The 22,616-nt window shown below is 39.8% G+C and overlaps 1 protein-coding gene across 1 annotated transcript; it reads right to left on the bottom strand.

Moving 5' to 3' along the window:
* Positions 1-12,009: 12,009 nt before the first annotated feature.
* DEFB123 (defensin beta 123) lies at positions 12,010-21,202 on the bottom strand. Its single transcript, XM_016188122.2, has 2 exons — positions 21,050-21,202; positions 12,010-12,250 (listed from the first exon to the last, which is right to left on the bottom strand). Exons 1-2 carry the CDS (start codon positions 21,105-21,107, stop codon positions 12,105-12,107), a joined length of 204 nt encoding a protein of 67 aa, XP_016043608.1. The 5' UTR covers positions 21,108-21,202; the 3' UTR covers positions 12,010-12,104.
* Positions 21,203-22,616: the final 1,414 nt, after the last annotated feature.

Here is a 22,616-nt window from a genome sequence, read left to right as displayed (position 1 = left end):
CACATTCCATGTGAAGCCAAAGTTTGAGCCTAGGCAGTACACATGGCAAGGCAAATAGCTCCCCTGCTTGGTGAGCTATTTCCCTGTCATTATCATCATCATCATCATCATCATCATCATCATCATCATCATAATTTTGAATGTATGTGAGAGAGAACCAGTAGAGCACTCTCTGTAATATGCAATGGCAGGGACTGAACCTAGGACATTATACAACATATGTGTTCTGTTATGGAGAAAACCACCTTCCTAGGTCCAGCATTGAATTATTTTAATAACAAAGACCGATTATTAGTCCTGAGTCTGTATTGCTCCTGTATCTTGGGTGGTCTAGACATTGAACTGAAACTTGATGGGCCCATTTAGAACCCGGCATAGTGAGGGCAAGGTAGGCCTGGCCTCTCAAGTCTAGTGAAGAGGGTAACAGAAGCACAGAGAGATGGAGAGCTGTTGTGAGGCATAGGTGGAGTCACTATAAGGTCTCAGTGAGTCTGTGGAAGGCCAGATCAGTTCACTAACAACTAGTCTGTATTGAGATGGATGTTCTCAGTTTCAGGTTCTGAATCTCCTCATCTTTACCCAGCTATCACATTTGGGAAGAGAAGGAAGGGGGGAGGGGGAAGAGGAGGAATCTGATAGATGGAGCAATTATACCAGAGACCAACTCTCTCAAAACCCAAAATTCTCAAGAGATTACTTAAATTATTGAATGAAACCAAGTTTTAAACTGGGTTGAACTAAATTTAATTTTGCACTCTGACCTCTCTCCCCTCTGTTGTTTTAGAGAGCAAAGAAATTAGGCTTTCTTTGTACAGTCTCAGATGTTGTGTAAAGACATTGCAACTTGACTCAGTGAAGATAGCAATGATTTCTGGGAGTGAGGAGTCAAACAGACTTAAGTTTATAGTCCAGTTCTGACACGTAGTTCACAGGCTATGAGATCCTGGCAAGTCATTTCCTATGACTGATGTCAGAATTCTCTGCAAAATGGGTGTAAGGACAGTTCTTTGTGGGGTCAGATGAGATCTTCTGGCACTTTTAAAATGCTCATTAATGAAAATACTTTAACCACTCTCACTTCTACTGAGTGAGAGGCATGCTGCTAGTCTCCACATAACTTTAAACTTATAGAAATTATGCAGAATGGGAACAAGAATTCCCATAGAGACTTCATTCAATTTTCCTGAATGTTAACATTTCCTTATATAAACTTCTACTGTGCAATTGTAAAACTAATAACATTAACACTAACACAATTCCACCAGAGAGTGGACATCTTCAGACTTGATTTAGACTTTTCATAACTATCCTAAAGGAGTCTTTTTTTTTTTTAGCAAAACAAACAAACAAATAAAAAATACCTCAGGATCATGTATTATATTTAGTTTCATATTTCTCTGATTTCCTTTAATCTGGAACAGTTCTTTAGGCTTTCATGAAGTTTTTGAGTACAGGCCAGTTCATGGTTTATTTTCTTTTTCACATCTAATTTTTTATTGAGGGATTATGGTTTACAGTCAATAATAAAATACAGTAACAAAAAATAAAACACAGTAGTTTGTACATCTATAACATTTCTCAGTTTTCAACATAAGAATTCAACTCCTGGGGGTCGGGTGGTAGCACAGCAGGTTAAGTGCTTGTGGTGCAAATCACAAGGACTGGTGCAAGGATCCCAGTTTAATCCTCCAGCTCCCCACCTCCAGGGGGGTCGCTTCACAAGTGGTGAAGCAGGTCTGCAGGTATCTTTCTCCCTCCTCTCTGTTCTCCCTATCTCTCTCTGTCCTATCCAACAACATCAATGGAAACAATAATAATAATAACAACAACAAAGGCAACAAAATAGGAAAAAAGCCTCCAGGAGCAGTGGATTCATGATACAGGCACCGAGCCCCAGCAATAACTTTGGAGGTAAAAAAAGAAAGAAAGAAAGAAAGAAAGAAAGAAAGAAAGAAAGAAAGAAAGAAAGAAAGAATTCAACTCCCTCTAGGTCCTCTGACATCATATTCCAGGACTTGAACTCTCCCCCTCCCCCATCCCAGAATCCTTGACTTTGGTGCAATATACCAAACCCAGCCCAAGTTCTGCTTTGTGTTTTCTTATTTTTCAACTTCTTTTTTTAAATTTAATATTGGTAATTTAATAATGATTGGAAAGATTGTGGGATAAGAGAGGTACAATTCATAGAATTCCTACCACCAGTGTGCCATATCCCATCTCCTTCATTGAATGGTTCCCTATTCTTTTTTTTTTTTTTTATTATAAAATGGGAGTATTGATAAGACCATAGGATAAGAGGGGTACAATTCCATATAATTCCCACCACCAGAACTCTGTATCCAATCCTCTCTCTTGATAGCTTTCCTATGCTTTATCCCTCTGGGAGTATGGACCCAGGATCATTTTGGGGTATAGAAGGTGGGAGGTCTGGCTTCTGTAATTTCTTCCCCGCTGAACATGGGCATTGAAGATTGATCCATACTTCCAGCCTGTCTTTCTCTTTCCCTAGTAGGGTAGGGATTGGGGGAGGTGGGGCTCCAGGACACATTGGTGGGGTTGTCTGCCCAGGGAAGTCAGGTTGGCATCATGATAATGTCTGGAACTTGGTGTCTGAAAAAGAGTTAAGATATAAGTCAGAACAAATTGTTGACTAATCATGAACCCAAAGATAAGAATATTGCAGATGGGGAGTCAGGCAGTAGTGTAGCTGGTTAAGCACAAGTGGCACGAAGTGCAAGGACCAGCACAAGGATCCCTCTTCAAGCCCCTGGCTCCCCACCTGCAATAGAGTCACATTACAATCAGTGAAGCAGGTCTGCTGGTGTCTATCATTCTGTCCCCCTCTCTGTCTTCCCCTCCCCTCTCCATTTCTCTCTGTCCTATCCAACAACAATGACATCAATAACACAATAATAATAACTGCAACCACAATAAACAACAAGGGCAACAAAAGGGAATAAAAAAATATAAAAATATATTTTTAAAAAAGAATATTGCAGATGAAGATTTGGGGTCTCCATTTTGGAAAAAGCTAGTAGGTCTATTTTAGTTATATTCTAAGGAGCCTATAACCCTACTAGTTTTATTGATCCACATTGAGGGCAAAGTCCTATATGGGCCCACAAAGGGGTACTGTTGGGAAATTGTGAGGATGTGGTTGAGTTTGGCAGGGTTTGACCTGAGGAGTGCTTCTATCCTGTCAGTCTCTCTACTGAGAGGTTGAGCAAGAAGGGACAGGAGTAACCCCAAAGGTGTGCCTCATCTTATCAGACTCCCTGCCTCACAAAGCACACTGCATTCCTGATATTATGACCATTAGATAAAAAGAAAGGAGGAGATGTCTGGAAATTGTAAGGAGCCTCACAAAGCACCCTGCATTCCTGATACTGTGGCCTATCTACATAATCATTATTTTTCCCTGAAAGATCCTCACCCACTCCATTCCTTTGATCTATCTTCTTCCTACCCTCGAGACTCTCCCTGCCTGCAGGATAATATTAATCCTACCAGTTAAAACCTTAGCAACAGTTGCTAAGGAAGTTTCTACCTTCCCAGCCCCTTTTGCCTTTCTCTGCCCCTTTCCTAGAGATTTCCGTTTCTGACTTGCCACTTCTGGGTCCGCCCTTTAAAAAGCCTGGGCTCTCTGATCAATAAATACATTGCATTGTCTCGCCACCATGTGTCTGTTCCTGAGTCATCTCCCTCGCATCGCTGAGTGAGTAGCATCCCAGGCTGGCTCTGGTCGAGTTCTCTCCAACCCAGAGAGAATGAGCCTGTGTAGAGGCACTCCCACGCTAGCCCGGCAGGGTACATTATGTTGTTCATGATGGAGATGACCAGTGGCAATGGAAAGAGGTATCTGTTAGAGGTTTAGGCCCTTCATGTCTGTGTGGGAGTCCCAGGACTCCCTGATCAGGGGCTCCGGTGATGGGATAGCCTGATAGTGACTAAAGAGTCATCTTTAAAGTATGCCAGTCTCTTGGCCTTATTCAGATTTTGTAGTGCTTACTTTATCTGATAAAGTTAGCTTTGCAGTGATTGAGGGATGTGCAATAGGAGGTGGATAAGGATGGTATCTAGGTCTAAGTAGAAAATTATTTTATTAGGTACTCTGTGGTGTCTGTTTAGGTCTTTCTGCTTGCTTGCTACATTTATTGACTCACTGAAAACTATTGTGCACTTTTACTTTAAGGTACATGTTTTCCCCTAATTTATAAATACATGTACATATGCCCTATCTCATGGGCCCTGGTCTATATCTAGGTTTTGAGGTTTGTTAAGAAATGTACCACCTGAACTGGAATTAAGGAGTCCTATGAGCTAGGAAAGGTCTCACTAGAGTAATAAAGCTGAAAAGTTGACATTCCACACCTGTTCCCTATTTTTTTTTTACCTCCGGGAGTACAGACCAAAGATCTCTAGGGGCACAGAAAGTCAGATGTCTGGCTTTTGTAATTGCTTCTCTGCTAGGCTGATCCTCTGGCAGGTTGATCCAACTCCTAGCCTGTTGGTTAGGGCTCTGGGGAGGTGGGGTTCCAGGACACATTGGTGAGATTGTCTACCCAGGAAAGGCAAGGCCAGTTCTTCATAGAAATGTCTCTGAAATGGAGTCTGATATTTCCTCACGCTTGGGTTCAACTTACACATTTTAAAAAGTTTTTTAAATTCCTTTATTTTAATTAATTAATTGGTTGATTTATTGATTTTAGCTTATGCATTTTTGGTGGGAATTTCAGAGAAGCCTTGCCCTGATTCTCTCAGTGCATTTTGTCAGTAACAGCTGATTGCCTTCTGATGGCTGAATTACGACAGAATAGGTGAATGCTCTGAAGCTTATAGCATGCACAGGGCTGTTTCCCGTCCAGTATTCTATAGACCCTTGTCTAAGCCTATAGAAGATTTTCTGAGCCATAAGGATACACCAACATGCTAAGGAGACAAGTTAATTCTAGGGTGGGAAGTTCTTCAAAATACTTGACAGATAAGGTTCCCAAGTCCAGGGAAGGACAGTGTCTTGTCCTGGCCACATAGTTCCCAAGACAAAGAGCCAGAAATTAAAATTTTGAATCTCCAGCCCAAGCTATTTCTGAGGTACAACACTAGTCACACACTGGTAGGAAGGGCCAATGGGAACTGGGAGCTTTGAGATGGAGCTACCTGGTACTGGGAGTATAAAGTTAGGCCAGGTAGATAGGAGGCCAGAAAAGGGATTTTCACTCTGCCTTGGTGCTCAGAAGTACTATTTCGGAGGATAGATATTTCCCAAAGAGTTAGTGAATGACTGAGTTAATGATAATATAAGTTGTCCTTTAGTAAGTGCTCACTGTCTTACAAGCATCACTTCACAAATCTTTCTCCATTTCTGTAAGGTAATTGAAGCTCATATTTAAGTGATTTGCCCAATCATACAATCAGCAAGTGGCAGCACTTGGTCTTCATCTCAGCCCCCTGGTGCTTACTTTTGTCTTCTGCACTTACCTTTATTCTTACTTCTAAAATAAATTTTCTTCTAATTGTTTATTTCTCCTGTTAAAGCAATACATGTTCATTGCAGATAATTTAGATACAAATTAGAAAACAAAAATCACCAGCATTTTCACTAAAACATAAGAAGTACCCCAAAAATCTAAAAATATGTAATATTTGAAAATTCTGAATCCACATATGGTTGAATTAGAGCAAGTTATTCCTGCTTATGATGCAAGTCCATTTGTCTCACAAAGAAACTTCCAGGGAGAGAGGACTGTTAATGACTTCATCCATGAATTTCAAAGGGAGATACTGTCCTCTAGTGGTCATTTTGGGAATTTTCTGGCAGCATTTTTTGGGGGGGAGGGAGTGGATTGTAAAAATTAATGGGTCCTCTCCAGGAATTTAGTAGGTTTGGGACTCAGAATGCTGCATGGCATGTATACAGTCAATCAACCAATCAATAAATCAATCATTAAATTCTGCATTTTTCTATGCTGGAAAGTGTCTACTAGTGTCCTGGGTAGGATTAACACCCCTCCCCTTCTCAGTTACCCCTCCAAGTCACCAAAACAATGATTTTAATCTTTTGAAGTGTTCTGGAGGAAATAAGCCAAGCTTGACCCAAGAGGAAGTAAATAGCTTGAGTAGGTCAATAACTAGTGCAGAAATTGAGACAGTAATAAAAAAATTCCCCAAGAATTACCCAGGTCCTGATGGCTTTACTAATTCTATAAGATTTTTGAAGAAAAACTAACACTAATCCTCCTCAAATTCTAAAAAATTGAAGAATGTGAATAACCACCTAACACATTTTATCACTCTTATCCTTAAAACAGGAAAGTAATCTATCAAACAGAAAAGCTATAAATTTATACCCCTGATGGATATTGATGCAAAGATCCTCAAAAAAAATATTCCAGCAAATCAAATCCAACAATGTATTAAGAGAATAATATACTAAGACCAAGTAGAATTTATCCCAGGGAAACCGGGATGGTTCAACATTCACAAATCAGTCAATGCAATTCACAATATAAACAAAAAGAGATAAAAATCACAGTTATATCAATTGATGCTGAAAAGGCATTTGACAAGATCCAACATCCACCCATGACAAAGACCCTTTAGAAATTGGGAATAGAAGAATAATTTATCCATGTCATAAAGGTTATATATGACAAATCCATAGCTAATGTTATACTCAATGGGAGAGAACTGAAAGCTTTCTCCCTAAAATCTGGAACTAGGCAAAGATGCCCACTATCTCCACTATTATTTAACATAGTCCTGGAAGCTCTAGCCACTGCAATCAGACAAGGAAAAATATCAGGGGAATACATATTGGAAATGAGGAAACAAAACTATCACTATTTGCTGATGACATAGGAATATACTTAGAGTACCCCAAAGACTCCACTAAAAACCTATTGGAAACTAGGAAATACAGCTAAGTAGCAGGATACAGAATTAGTATACATAAATCTGTGGAATATTTATTTATTTATTCCCTTTTGTTGCCCTTGTTGTTTTATTGTTGTAGCTATTATTGTTGTTATTAATGCCTTCGTTGTTGGATAGGACAGAGAGAAATGGAGAGAGGAGGGAGACAGAGAGGGGGAGAGAAAGATAGACACTTACAGACCTGCTTCACCGCTTGTGAAACAACTCCCCTGCAGGTGGGGAGTCAGGGGCTCGAACCAGGATACTTACTCTGGTCCTTGTGCTTTGCATCACCTGCGCTTAACCTGCTGCGCTACTGCCCAACTCCCCTGTGGAATTTTTTTTTTTAAAGATTTTACTTATTTATTCATGAGAAATGATAGGAGAGAGAGAAAGAACCAGACATCACTCTGGTACATGTGCTGCCTAGGATTGAACTTGGGACCTCATCCTTGAGAGTCCAATGCCTTCCTTATCCACTGTGCCACCGCCCGAACCACTTTTTTTTTTTTTTAAAGATTTTATTTATTTCTGTGGAATTTTTATACACAGATGAGGAGAGGGAATTTGAAGGACTCAATTCCATTTACTACTATGTATGCTTAACCTGGTGTGCCACTGCTAGGCCCCTCAATTACATTTACCACTGAAACAAACAAACAAACAAAATAATACCCTGGAGTGAATCTAACAAAGGAGACAAAGGATTTTACAATGAAGATTGTAGAACACTGTTGGGGCCTGGAAGTGGTGCACTGGTTATGTGTGCTCTAAACAAGAAGTAAAGTAGGTCTGTAGGTGTCTATCTTTCTCTAACCCCCCCCCCCACCTCTCTACCACTTAATTCCTCTCTATCCTATCATATAAAATAAGAGAGAGAGATAGAGAGAGAAAGAGAGAGAAAGAGAGAGAAGGGGGGGAGAAAGCCACTGCAGTACTGTCGTTAAGTTCTAGAGACAACCCTGGTGGCAAAACAGAACACAAAACTTAAAAAAAAAAAAACTAAACTAAAAAGCTTTAGGTCGGTATTAAAAGAAATAGAGAATGACACAAGGAAATGGAAGAATATCCCTTATTCTTGGGTTGGAAGGATAAATATTACTAAAATGGCCATCCTACCAGAATGCAACCTACAGATTCAACTCTATGCCTATCAAATCTCAACAACATTCTTGAAGGTAACTGAACAACTTATCCAAAAATTTATGTAGAACCACAAGTAGCCAAAGCACTCCTGAGAAAAACGGAAAGATGATGGAGGTATCACATTCTCTAACTTTAGTTTATATTTCAAAGCAATAGTAACTAAAACAGTGTTGTACTAACTACCAGATGGTTTCACTCATATGTGGAATCTAGAGAACTGATACATGTGAACTTGAAAAAAAAAAAGACAGAAGCAAGCAAACTGCTTCTAAGATTTGTGAGAACTATAGTGATTATCTTTGGGAAATGAGAAGGTAGGGATACAGAACTCTGGTGGTGGGTGTGGTGTGGTACCATACACTGTAATGTTACAGTCTTGTAAACTACTATTAATCACAAATAAAAATGAAAAAAAAAAAACACAATGTTTTACTGGAATAAAAATGGACACTTGGACAGATAGAACAGAACAGAGAGCCCAGAAATAAACTTATATATACACACAAGCACCTAATATGTGACAATGGGGTCCAAAGCATTCAATTAGAAAAAGAAGTTCTCTTCAACAAATGTTGCTGATAAAATTGGACAGACGCATGTAAAGAAGTCAAAATAGACTACTACTTAACACAAGGCACCAAAATCAAATCAAAATGGATTAAAGATGTGTATTTTAGACCTGAAAATATAAAACACATAGAAGAAAATATCAGGGAGCCTGGCAGTGACACAGCAGGTTAAACGCACATGACAGAAAGCACACAGACCCGGCATCAGGATCCCTATTTGAGTCCTTGGCTCCCTACCTGCAGGGGAGTCGCTTCACAGGCGGTGAAGTAGGTCTGCAGGTGTTTGTCTATCTTTCTCTCCCCCCTCTGTCTTCCCCTCCTCTCTCCATTTCTCTCTGTCCTATCCAACAACAACAACAGCAATAACAAGAACAATAACAACAACAACAACAAGGATAAACAAGGGCAATAAAAGGGAAAAATAAAGTTTAAAAAAATTAAAGAGAAGAAACTATCGGTGAAACACTGTAGAACCTTAACATCAAAGATGTACTTGGAGACTCAATTCTATGACCATGTGAAATGAAAACAAGACTTAACAAATGAGAGTCCATCAAACTGAAAATCTACTACACATCAAAAGCAAACTATACAAGGGTAAACAGGTAACCCAGTAATTGGGAAGAGACATTTGCACATCACACATCTGACAAGTGACTGATATAGAAGATCTATAAAGAAATCATCCAGATCAATGGGTTTTATCTGTCCTTGTTTTTATTTTTTAGCATGTGTACTTATCAGCATCGTAGTAAATAATAGTTGCTTTTTATTGATAAGTGATTCCCTCTTTCCACCAGGTTTGCTTCAGTGGGGTGCTGCTTTATCTCAATATCTCCCAACTTTTTATCACTATTGTGATAGGGGCCACTATTGTCAGTGAACATAATATTTTGAACTGTCAGGATTTTTGTTTTTATTATTTATTTATTTTTAAATTTTATTTATTATTCAGGATTTTTGTAATAAATACATATGACAATTCACCCTGTGATCCCGACAGATCAAAAAGTTGATTTGCCATAAAGAAATAGCTATCTGTGGTCCGGGAGGTGGCACAGTGGCTAAGGCACTAGACTCTCAAGCATGAGGTCCTGAATTTTTTAAAATTAATTAATTTATTTTTAAAAATAATTTATTTCTTTATTGGGGAATTAATGTTTTACATTCAACATTAAATACAATAGTTTGTACATGCATAACATTCCCCAGATTCCCATTTAACAATACAACCCCCACTATGTCATTCATCATCTTTCATGGACCTGTATTCTCCCCACCCATCCACCCACCCCAGAGTCTTTTACTTTGGTGCAATACTCCAATTCCATTTCAGGTTCGACTTGTGTTTTCTTTTCTAATCTTGTTTTTCAACTTCGGCCTGAGAGTGAGATCATCCCGTATTCATCCTTCTGTTTCTGACTTATTTCACTCAACATGATTTTTTCAAGGTCCATCCAAGATCGGCTGAAAACGGTGAAGTCACCATTTTTTACAGCTGAGTAGTATTCCATTGTGTATATATACCACAACTTGCTCAGCCACTCATGTGTTGTTGGACACCTGGGTTGCTTCCAGGTTTTGGCTATTACAAATCGTGCTGCCAAGAACATATGTGTACACAGATCTTTTTGGATGGATGTGTTGGGTTCCTTAGGATATATCCCCAGGAGAGGAATTGCAGGGTCATAGGGTAGGTCCATTTCTAGCCTTCTGAGAGTTCTCCAGACTGTTCTCCACAGAGGCTGGAGAACCTCTGTGGAGAACAGAGGTCCTGAATTTGATCTCCGTGACAGCACATGTACCAGAGTGATGGCTGGTTCTTTCTCTCCTCCTATCTTTCTCATAAATAAATAAATTCTTAAAAAATAAAAGAGCCTGACTTGATTCAGAGGGCTGCCATTAAAAAAAAAAGCTATCAGGGGGAACAGGTGGTCGTGTACCTGGTTAAGTGCACATGTTACAATGCGCAAGGACCCGAGTTCAAGTCCCCATTCTCCACCTGCAGGTTTCTCTCTCCCTCTCTGTCTCCCCTTTGCTCTCAATTCCTGGCTGTCTGTATCAAATAAATAAAATAAGAAAGGTTAAAAAAAGAAATAACTATCGGTTGATTTTCTTGGGCTAGAAGCAAGGAATTTCCTCTATTGCTGTGGTGGTTCAGAACTCCTCCTACTGGGATTAGTTCTGGAACCTGTTACTGTGCAATGAACTGAAACCTATGGAGTGAAGGCTAGTAGAATTGGACAATTAGAAACCACTGGAATATTTCCTCTGTACTATAATAAATACTGTATCCACACAGAATTGCAGTGGTCAGGAAAACCATCAAAGTGGGGGAGTACTGATTCTTACAGCATTTATATGAGGTGAATTCTCCTAGTTCTCTCTATGCAAAAAGTAGATGAGACTCAGAAAATGATTGCATTATTGTTGACATATTCAGGTAGGGAATCTTCAGAGAAAGCAGGTGGGGTAAATGCCCTGATTATATTTCTTCATTCCTCTGAAGATCTTGCTAAGATTACACCATTTTGGGGCTGGGGAGACAGCTTAATGATTATATAAATGACTTTAATTCCTGAGGTTCTGAGTTCCCATGTTTAATTCCTAGCAGCACCATAAACCAGAGCTGAGCAGTGTTCTGTCTTTATCCAAAATGATAATAAATAAACCATTTTTTAAAATAAAAGAATTGTAGAGAGGCATCATTTCCACTCAAGGAGAGTATATTTTTTTCCTTTGCTAGCCATTTGGTACTAGTTGTTAGTATAACTCTCCAAATCAAGACAGCAAAATTGCCCCTAGATTTTATGGTATTTCCTTAGAGACAGATATACAGGAAAGAAAAATGGAATTTCAAAATAATGATTATTGCATGACAATGAGGTTACAAAAATTAATAATATAACTAAAGATAGTAAGATTACAGTAGAATTACTAAGAAGAACTCGAGTTAATCTCTGAAAATGAATGCATGAATACCTTAAGATTTCTAAATAACTTCTAGGGGTGGTGGGGAAAATAGCTCAACTGTTAGACTGCAGGATTTGCATACCTGGGCCTCCCTGCTTGACCCATGTACAGGAGTACAGGGTGTACACCGAGTGGTGCCCTGGATTTTCTCTTTCTTATATGAAACACACTATCTCACAGGACATAAAATAAATCTTAAAAGTGTCTAGAAATTTAAGGATACGTAAGTGCTCCCATTTGCTGCTAGGACAATATCATGTAGATTCTAGAATATCCTACCACATACTTGTGAGAGAGTGAAATTGGAACAGGCAATGCTTTGTTGTTACTTATGAAAATAATTTTGACTTCAAGAACCACCTGAAAGTTCCTGAGACCTGCAGTGGTAGATTAAAAAGCAAACACAATAATCAGTCAGAAATGTTTTATTAATGTAGCTCAAGAATCCGCTGGGATCTGATTCAGGGTAGGCTCATTTGCATTAGGCATTAGGCTTCAATAAACTTAAAATAACCATGGCTTTTCTTTTGGCTGGTACTTGGGCTTCACACAGCAGTGTTTGCCATTGGTGCAGTAAACATAGACTTTTTCCTTTTTGAAGCATTTCTGTCGGCATCGGCCATGAAGATTCCAGCATTTTTGGGTGTCACCTAACACACAAAAGACAGAAGAATAGAGACAGTGTCATCCCTAAGAGGAGATAGATTCTGGATTTGAAGTCTATAAAATAATTAAAACAAATGTTTCAGCCTGGGAGGTGGCACAGTAGGTCTCTGTCTGACTTGCAAGCATTAGGACCCAAGAGGGGAAAATGGAAACAGACCAGAAAAATAAAGTGGAAGAAAATGCCAAAGAATGTACAGTATACTTGAACATATTAGAAAGAAAATAGAGAAGTAATATGTGGCATATAGAAGTAGTATTTAAGAGAACATTTTAAGTAAAACTCCTGAAGTCTCTACTTAAAATAGTAGTTATCAATATAAATTTAGTAAGCATGTGTTTATCCCATGGGTTAATTTTCCTCCTACCTCTGCCTATTAGAAACATATAGAAAGAAGGGCCAGTTCAATAGCAATAAAAATATATAGCCGCAAAGCACAAGGACCGGCATAAGGATCCCGGTTCGAACCCCGGCTCCCTACCTGCAGGGGAGTTGCTTCACAGGCGGTGAAGCAGGTCTGCAGGTGTCTATCTTTCTCTCCTCCTCTCTGTCTTCCCCTCCTCTCTCCATTTCTCTCTGTCCTATCCAACAACAACAATAATAACTACAACAATAAAACAACAAGGGCAACAAAAGGGAATAAATAAATAAAATAAATATTTAAAAAAATATATATATATATAGCATCTAGATCATAATTCTAAAACCATTTGCCTATGGGGAAAAAATTAGGGTTAGGGAGATAGAATAATGTTTTTTTCAAGGAGGCTTTCAAGGCTAAGGCTACCGGGTAGAAGGTCCCAGTTTCAATTTTCAGCACCAGCATAAGCCAGAGTAAACAGTGCTCTGGTAAAACAAAATAAAACACACCCTAAACAAACAAAAACAGAACTTGTTTTAATTACTAATTTAAGATCTGGGAAGGGCCTAGAGGCAGCTCAGCAGTAGAAACCAGTTACTTAACCCTTCTGAAAGTTTGACTCCCTGAACCACCTGGGAGAGAAGCAAAGATAAAGTACAACTTCATGAATGGTGGAGTAGTGTTTTGCATAATCCTTCTCTCAACCTCTTTCTTTCTCTCAGTTTTTCATAAAAAAGACCACTAAGTAAATATCAGGAACAGGACTTACAAGATTTAACTCTAAAATATCTTGTTATACCAAAAAAAAAAAAAAAACCCTTGTGAATCAGTTAAAAACTATCAATAACTTTGTTACTTAACAAAAGGACAAAATGTTGAGAAGCCTTGTTTTCTCAAATTACACTAGTCAGAAACTTTGCATGTGAAATCCTCGTAGTAAGATAGGAATATTACAGTGGGATTTCAATATAGAAAATCAACCTTGAATTCAGAGCTGGGGCAGAGCGCTCTGTTAGAGAAGGGCTTTTGAGACATGAAATTCCACATCTATTTTAATGGATTTTTCCATGGAAATGGGTACCTGAATCTGCTTTTTAGCCTAAACTTGTTAACCCTTTTACATACCACCTTGTGACTCTGCCCTGTCTCGAATTCTAACAATCTTCATTTATATTTCATATAAACTCTACCATTCTCCTTTATCTTTATAATAACCCTATCTGGTATGTAGCTTGGTTGAATGTCCATCCTCCAACCCTATTCCTTTGGTGTGTTTTTGCCTTTCCTGCAAGTTAATTCATCTGACTTTGTCAAACTGAAGGTGTGTTCTTTGTGTTTATAGGATGGACTTTATTACAAAGAAACCATCAAATATCAAATATTTAAAATAAGGCTCAGACACTATATTAAAAAGGCTCCCAATGTGGTCTGGGAGGTGGAGCAGTGGAAAAAGCATTGGAATCTCAAGCATGAGGTCCTGAGTTTGATCCCCAGCAGCATGTCCTAGTGTGATGTCTGGTTCTTTCTGTCCCCTATCTTTCTCATTAATAAATAAAATCTTAAAAAAAAAAAAGGCTCCCACTAGCTAAGGATGGAACTTCTTTTTTCCCTCAGCCATTAATTAAAAAATATCTTATTTATTTACTTTTTAATGTGAGAGTACAGAGAGAAAGACCAGATAACAGTTTTGGCTTACTGTGGTGCTGGGGGCTGAACCTGGGACCTCAGAGCCTCAGGCACAAAAGCCTTTTACATAACCATTATGCTATTTCCCCAGCCAAGGGTAGAGCAGTTTGAGTTTCCATAAGAAAAAGAGCCAGGTGGTAGCACACTTGGTTGAACACATACATTATCATATTCAAGGACACAGGTTCAAGTCCAGGGTCCCCACCTGCAGGGAGGAAGCTTTATGAGTGGTGAATCAGTACTGCAGGTATTTCTCTGTCTTACTCCCTTTCTCCCCCCTCCCTCTAAAGTTTTCTCTATCCTATCAAAAAAATAAAGAACAGTGAAAAACTTAAATAAATGAATAAAGATTACAGCAAATGAAAATCTACCAAATGTGTTTAAACCCATGAGTTTATATGACACTAAAGCTATTTTATTATATTTGGAAGATGAAAAGAAATTAAATTCTTTCCTTCTCATTAATATTTTTATTAGTGGTTTGATGATGATTTACAAGGTCCTAAGATTATGGGTTTTTAATTAATTAATTAATTAATTTATTTTCCCTTTTGTTGCCCTTGTTGTCTTAGTTATTAATGTTGTCATTGTTAGGACAGAGAGAAATGGAGAGAGGAGGGGAAGACAGAGAGGGGGAGAGAAAGACACCTGCAGAACTGCTTCACCGCCTATGGAACCAGGGGCTTGAACCCGGATCTTTAATGCAGATCCTTGCGCTTTGCACCACCTGCGCTTAACTGGCTGCGCTACTGCCCGACTCCCAGGGGTGTGGTTTTATACTATACCGGCCACCAAAGTTTTGTGCCCCCTTCTGATAACCACTAGGAAGCTAATTTTTTTTTTTCAATGAAGGCAGAGAAAGAGTGAATGAAACCGCACAACACTGAAACTTCCTTCAATGCTCAAACCTGTGTCATGCACGTGGCAAAGCTCACTATCCAAGTGAGCACTTTCTCTAGGCCTAGAAGTTAAATTATTATAGATTTATCATAAAGAAAGACCTTCCCGTGGTGCATCCCGTGAGTACCCATTCATTGGGGAAACTGACGATCCTTCCTAGCCGACTGAATCCACATGGATCCCAGTCACTTTCAAAGCCATTAACTGGCTAAGGAAGAAGGGAAAACGCTAGAAGAAGAAGAATAAAGAAAATCCACCATGTATGTATCATTTTAAAATATTTATTTTCCTCTTTGTTGCCCTTGTGTTTTATTATTGTTGTTGTTATTGATGTCGTCGTTGTTAGATAAGAGAGAGAGAAATGGAGAGAGGAGGGGAAGACAGAGAGGAGGAGAGAAAAATAGACACGGCTTCACTGCTTGTGAAGCGACTCCCCTGCAGGTGGGGAGCCCCGGATTCCAACCGGGATCCTTCCGCTGGTCCTTGTGCTTTGCACCACGTGGCTTAACCCGCTGTGCACAACTCCCTTATGTATCCTTTTTAAATCACCACCAAAAATAGTAAAGCTTAAGCTTGATCAAACCTCTGGATTCAGGTACTGATGTGTAGGGTATATAGAAGTCAGGGAGTATGCTGAACTTCAACTTGGGGATGCAATCAGCAAAATCTATACTGTACAAAGCTACAGACCAAATTGCTTAGCAACCACATCATAAACACAAGATAAGGGAGGGATCATACAAAAGACTTTCATGCCTAAGGCTTCAAGTCCCGGGTTCAGTTCCTTGTACAACCACGAGCCAGAGTAGAGCTGTACTTTGGTAAAACAAACAAAAACCAAGCAAGATGAAGGTGCTTCCATTTTATTTAAAAGTTAAAATAATTCTTAAGTGATAGCAGACTTAAAACATGGGCCTGAAAAAAATAATGTGTCTATATATGCAATCTTAGCAATAAAACTATAAATAAACATAAATAATAGACTGAAATAAAGTCAAAATAGTGCTTATCTGGGAGAAGGAGACAGTTGTGATGGAAAGAAGTGAAGAGTTTTTGGGGTGACTGCCAGTGAATCCTACTTACTAAACTGAGTGTTTCACAGAGTGCACTTTATAGCAATTAATTGTTACACATTTGTCTTATGTGGTTTTCATGATCTGTAATACTGTTTTGTTTTTGTTTTACTATCTATTTACTTATTGCATAGAAACAAAGAAATTGAGAGGGAAGAGGAGATAAAGAGGGAGAGAGATACCTGTAGTCCTGCTTCACCACTTTAGAAACTTTCCCCCTCAAATCAATCATATGTCTCAAAGTTTCTCAAAACACAAACTGAATCTTTTTAATATATAGGCTGTGTATTTGATATGCAGACTCTCTCAAAAGCCTAGACCAAGTAGATTAGAAGCATCCAATAGCACAGCTATATACAAGATGCTGGATACTGTACAGCAAACCATAACAAAGGGACTTTTCAAAGTTAACCCAATTAACAAATAACGTGATAACATTAACTATCGATTGTCTTTTTGAACCCTAAGACAGCAGGAACCTCACATCTCCACTATAAAGCCCCTACTTCCCCCAGTCCTGAAACCCTTGGATAGGGCCCACTTTCCCGTATGCGTCTCCCAATCCATACCAAATAATATTGCATCCGCCGATCACAACCTAACCAACGCAACGATTGCCACCTCAACATGCTTCACCTCAGACTGTGTCCAGAGACTTCATGTGTGGAATGACAACCCTTCAGCTTCATTACTTGGGTGAGACCTTTCCTTTTATAGTACACTCTAATTTCATCTCAGGTGGTTCACTTTCTAACAAAGTCCCATAACCTAGATATACACCAGTTTCTGTGAGAGAGAGCTTATGTGCACACGTATCCATAAACTACTGCAAAATATATACCTGAAAGCAGAAGTACACTAGAGTTTGCAGTGAGTACCTCCCTAACACTTCCTCTCCAAGCTTGGGATCCATGATTGCTCAACAAATTGTTTGGCTTCGTATGTTAACTCTCTTTTCAATCACCAGGTTCCAGATGCCACCAGGATGCTGGCCAGGCTTCCCTGGATTGAAGATCCCACCAATGTGTCCTGGAGCTCAGCTTCCCCAGAGACCCACCCTACTAGGGAAAGAGAGAGGCAGACTGGGGGTATGGACCGACCAGTCAACGCCCATGTTCAGTGGGGAAGCAATTACAGAAGACAGACCTTCTACCTTCTGCAACCCTCAACGACCCTGGGTCCATGCTCCCAGAGGGCTAGAGAATGGGAAAGCTATCATGGGAAGGGGTAGGTTATGGAGATTGGGTGATGGGAATTGTGTGGAGTTGTACCCCTCCTACCTTATGTTTTTGTTCATTAATCCTTTCTTAAATAAAAAATTAAAAAAAAGAAAATAATAAAGGACCAACAAGATAAAAAAGAAAAAAGAAACTTTCCCCCTCATGCATTATAACATGTGCACCACCATTTGGTCCATTTTGTGTGTGTTTTTTGTCTTAAAGAAAAAAATTCCATTATTTAACCAAGAAATCCTAACATACATTTATTTATTTATTTATATTTTTAAATTTTTACCAGAACACTGATCAGCTCTGGTTTATGTTAGTGTTAGAGACTGAACCAAACTCCTAATTTTAATTCAAGAGTGTCAAGGTAAATGTGTGTGAAAATGAGAGGAGAGGTCTCAGACAATTTGTTTCAGCCCTTTTTAGATGCTATTTAGCAATAACTTCTATATTTAAAAAGTATGTAGTCTGGGCTGGCAAAATAGCTCACCTGTATAGTGTGCCTGCTTTGTCATGCACATGATTCATGTTTGAACCTGGCTCCCACTGCAGTGGAGGAAGCTTTGGTGTTGTGGTATCATTCCCTCTCTCCCTCTGTCTCTATCTGAAAAAATAAAATAATTGTGTGGTTTTTAATCTAGCAATTACTTTTCTGGATATCTACCCTAAGGAAATACATAAGGAGACTGATAAGCCTATTCCCTGGAAATAACAGTGGCACACAAGAGAACTTCCAGGCTGGTGGGAGGAGAAATTGCCGGTAGAGAAATAATTACCTAGATACTTGATTGACTGGAGTTCTGTTGAGTGTTACAAAGGAAGAACTCTGGGTGCTGTGAGGAGATGTAATAGAAAGTTAGGTGACATGACCCACCTAAACCTAATATCTTGTGAAACCCTGGGCTCTAGGTGTGTCTTAAGTTTCGACAATTAACTTTCATTTTATTTACTATTTTGCTATTATTTATTTATTTACTTTTTTTTATAGTGGTGCAGAGGATTAAATGTGGAAGCTCAGAGCCTAAGGTATGAAAATCCTTTGCATAACTACTATACTCTCCCTCCAGTGCCAATTAATTTACTCCTAAAGTTTTAAAAGGTTAAAGAATTCATTATTGGGAGTCAGGCCGTAGTGCAGCGGGTTAAGTGCAAAGTGCAAAGACTGGCCTAAGGATCCGGGTGGAACCCCCTGCTCCCCACCTGTAGGGGAGTTGCTTCACAGGCAGTGAAGCAGGTCAGCAGGTGTCTTTCTCTGCCCCTCTCTATCTTCCCCTCCTCTATCCACTTCTCTCTGTGCTATCCAACAACAACGACAGCAGTAACAACAACAATAATAACTACAATAATAAAACAAGGGCAAAAAAAGGGAATAAACAAATAAAAAGAATTCATTATCTATTTCTTTTCCCCTTTAATCATAAGACCCTTCGGTTGCTAAAAAGCAGAACTTGGTAGAGTTTCTGATTTTGGGGAGAGTGGTAAATAACAGGACTATGACAAAGGTTAAGTATGAGTCATTTTAGTTCATGTCAAAACAGTATTTTAAGAAGCAAAATCTATCAAGATAGTTTAAGGATTTCCAAATTTCAAGGAGCTCATTTACATATTAATAAGAGCCTAATGGATTGAAATATCACCTCACCATAAACCAGTGGAGGCAAAGGCTGAGGATGGTCTAGTGAAAGGAATTTGCTTTTACTCTCTGTTGCTACCACCACACCCAGTGGGTAGTAGAAGGGATATGTTCTTCCTGAGGGAAACTATGATATTATGATATTTAGATCCACTTCCTGCATAGCAACAGCAGATGGGAATGAGAGGATAGATGTCCCACCAGCAAGATTGAAGTTTCTGGGAAATTCAGTTGAGTTATAGAAAATATGACGAAAGCTATAATTTTTGTTCACTAAACTGTGTATTATTAACTGTATATTTAGCTTCACTGCTCTGACTGACTTCAAATAGAAAGAGAAAGATTGAGGGAGGGACGGAGGGAGGGGTGGGTGGAAGGAGAGAGAGAAAGAAAGAGAGCAAGAGAGAGAGAGAGAGAGAGAGAGAGAGAGATTATAGCATCATTTCCCTCATTGTGGCATGGGCCAGGCTTAAAATTAGGTTGTGAGCATGATCAAGCAGGGCCACTATCCAGATGAGTTATTTTGCTGACTTAGTATGTCCAATATTGTTCTCTAAGCTTGATGCTGCATACACTATGTTGTATGATGTAATGGTTTGAGAAATGGAGAATTAAAACTGAGTCACAAAGGGCTTGTTGGGAATGTCAAAGTTAGAAAACGATCAAGGCCCTGATCAAGCCTTTTCATGGATCTCTAATGGGCATTCAAGGCCCATTAAGATCTCAGCCTTTAACCTTTGTTACTCTACCATTCAGTATCAATTTCTTAAAGTCTCTTCCATATCTGGGCTTTTTTTTTTTTTTAAGTCCATCTCTCTCTCTAAAAAGGATTTATTTTGAGAAAGATAAGAGGAGCTGGGGAAGGCTAGAGCACTGTTCAGTTCTGGTATATAGTGGTGCTGGAGATTGAACCTGGAAATTCGGAGGCTTCATCCATACTGCTGTGTAATTTCCCAAGGTGATCTCTTTGCATCAGACACTCCTTTTATCTCTACCTCTTACCCATCAAACAGGCCATGGCCGGTGCGCCGCTAAGTTCCATCGCTAGAAGAAGAACCCATCTACTTATAATCTCTCCTCCTGTAGGAGGGGACCAGGGACGTGAACCCAGGTTCTTGTGCATGGTACTGTGTGTGCTCAGCCAGGTGCACCATTGTTTGACCTCTCTACACACTTAGCAGGACTCTGGATATTCCTCCAGGAAGGCTCCTTTGAGCCTGAGACTGGGTTGGTCCCTGCCAAGTGCACTCCAGCACCCAGGACACCTTTATCACAGCTCATCAATTTGGGTCATAAAGTGCTGTTTGATGTTTCCCTCAGTGAGTTCCTCCAGCACCATGTCATCTACCTCTGCATTACCACCTCCCAATAGAAGTATGGAACAATGTGATATCAGTAAATAGGAGCTCTTGACAAAGCTGTGATCATTTTAGGGACTACTATTCCCTTACCTTACTGCTTCTTTTGTTTACCCATTCTATTATTATTATTATTATTATTAATATTAATGAGAGAGATAGAGAGAGTCGGCAGAGCACTGCTCAGCTCTGGTTTTTGCTGGTACTGGGGTTTAAACCTGGAACCACTGAGCCTCAGGCATGAAAATCATTTGCATAAGCATCATTCGGTCTCCCCGGTTACACCCCTTCCATTTTGTCTCACAAGCCTGGCTATCTGAGTATGACTTCTGGGGGAGCAGGGTAGGATGTCCGAGTGCAAAGTTCTGATGGCTGGAGGTGGTACTTAAGGCCTGGTATTTGCTGCTAAGTGAGGGCACCCCTGTTACCAGACTCTGAATGACGACCTCCTGAAGTCAAGATGCCAGTTCTTCCCAGAGTTGGGATTCTATGACCAGACAGGTCTCATTCTCCACACTCTACCCCTCCCCTGAAGAGGTCTGGGTTACCTGGAGTGAGCTGGGACAAGAGCAGTAGTATAGCCAAAGTCAGCAGAAGAAGCTTCATGGCTGGAAATGGCCCAAGGTGAAGCTGTAAGTCCAATGTGAAGGCAAAGCTACTGGGGGAGATCTCAGGCTTCTCTGACTCAAATTCCCTTTGGTCACCAGAACAGATGTCACCCCCACGTGTTCTCAGCTGCACTTGGGTACAGCCCCCACAACCTTGAGCCTACAGTGTGGAGTCACACACCCTCAGCTGACACGCCTCCTTTTGTCATTTAGGTCAGCGGGGTGAGGCAACAAGATCCAACCAACCCTGCCGAACGGAGAGACCAGAAGGGGGCGCTGTGCACAGGAAATTCAGAAGGTCAGGGAAGACTTCACGAAGGTGTCACTGAGTTGGGCTGTGAGTATGGAACGCCAAAATCATTAGGCAGAAGAGTCAAAGTGTGTTCCAGACAGAGGAAAGTCTGAAGCTGAAAATGAAGTAGATGAAGTAACTGGTGATAAATATGGAGAATAACAGTACATGTTGAAGCTCTTAACCTCAGTCTAGCTGTGTCCTCTCAGAAGTGTCAGCAGTCTCACACTCCCTGCCTTCTGAGTATCAAACATGTAGTGGACTTTTTTCAGAGATCCAAGAACACTCCTACGGATGATTAGATTATATATATATGGAGCTCCAATGGCGCAATTGGTTAGGGCGCGGTGCTTATACAGAGTATATATATTTAAACCTTTATTTATTTATTTATTTACTTATTTATATTTATTTATTCCCTTTTGTTGCCCTTGTTTTTTTATTGTTGTAGTTATTATTGTTGTAGTTATTGATGTTGTCGTTGTTGGGTAGGACAGAGAGAAATGGAGAGAGGAGGGGAAGACAGAGAGGGGGAGAGACAGATAGACACCTGCAGACCTGCTTCACAGCCTGTGAAGCGACTTCCCTGCAGGTGGGAAGTCGGGGGCTCGAACCGGGATCCTTAGGCCAGTCTTTGCACTTTGCACGACCTGCGCTTAACCCACTATGCTACTGCCCGACTCCCCATTTATTTATTTTTTAAAATTTTGTTTTTTAGCTTTATTTATTGGATAGAGACAGCCAGAAAGTGAAAAAGCACAGGGAGATAGGAAGGGAGAAAGAGAGACACCAGCAGCAATGCTTCATCACTCGAAAAGCTTTCCCTCTGCAGGTAGGGACCAGGGTCTTGAACTTGGGTTCTTGTACACTGTAACGTGCACTCAATCAGGTGTGCCACCACTCAACCCTGATTAGAGTATTTCTGTTTTTGGCTTACAAAACACATTTTATTTTTCCTCTTGATTTCCATATTTTATTAGTGATTTAACACTGTTTTTACATAAATTATAAGAGTTATGGGGTATAATTTGGCACCTACAGATGCTGTAAGTCACAACACCCTCCACCAAAGTCCTGTGCCATTCTCAAATCACCACCACCATAATCACCATAGTTCTCACAACGTCTAAGAGATAGTTGGGTTGTGCCTTTTTTCCCCCCAACTTTACTTGCTCTAATCTATATTCCATATATGAGTGAAACCATCCAGTAATT

The sequence above is a fragment of the Erinaceus europaeus genome, chromosome 1 (assembly GCF_950295315.1).
Source record: "Erinaceus europaeus chromosome 1, mEriEur2.1, whole genome shotgun sequence".
Lineage (NCBI taxonomy): Eukaryota > Metazoa > Chordata > Mammalia > Eulipotyphla > Erinaceidae > Erinaceus > Erinaceus europaeus.
The sequence above is the reverse complement of the archived record's forward strand: the minus strand, read 5'-3'. Positions and strand labels throughout refer to the sequence as shown.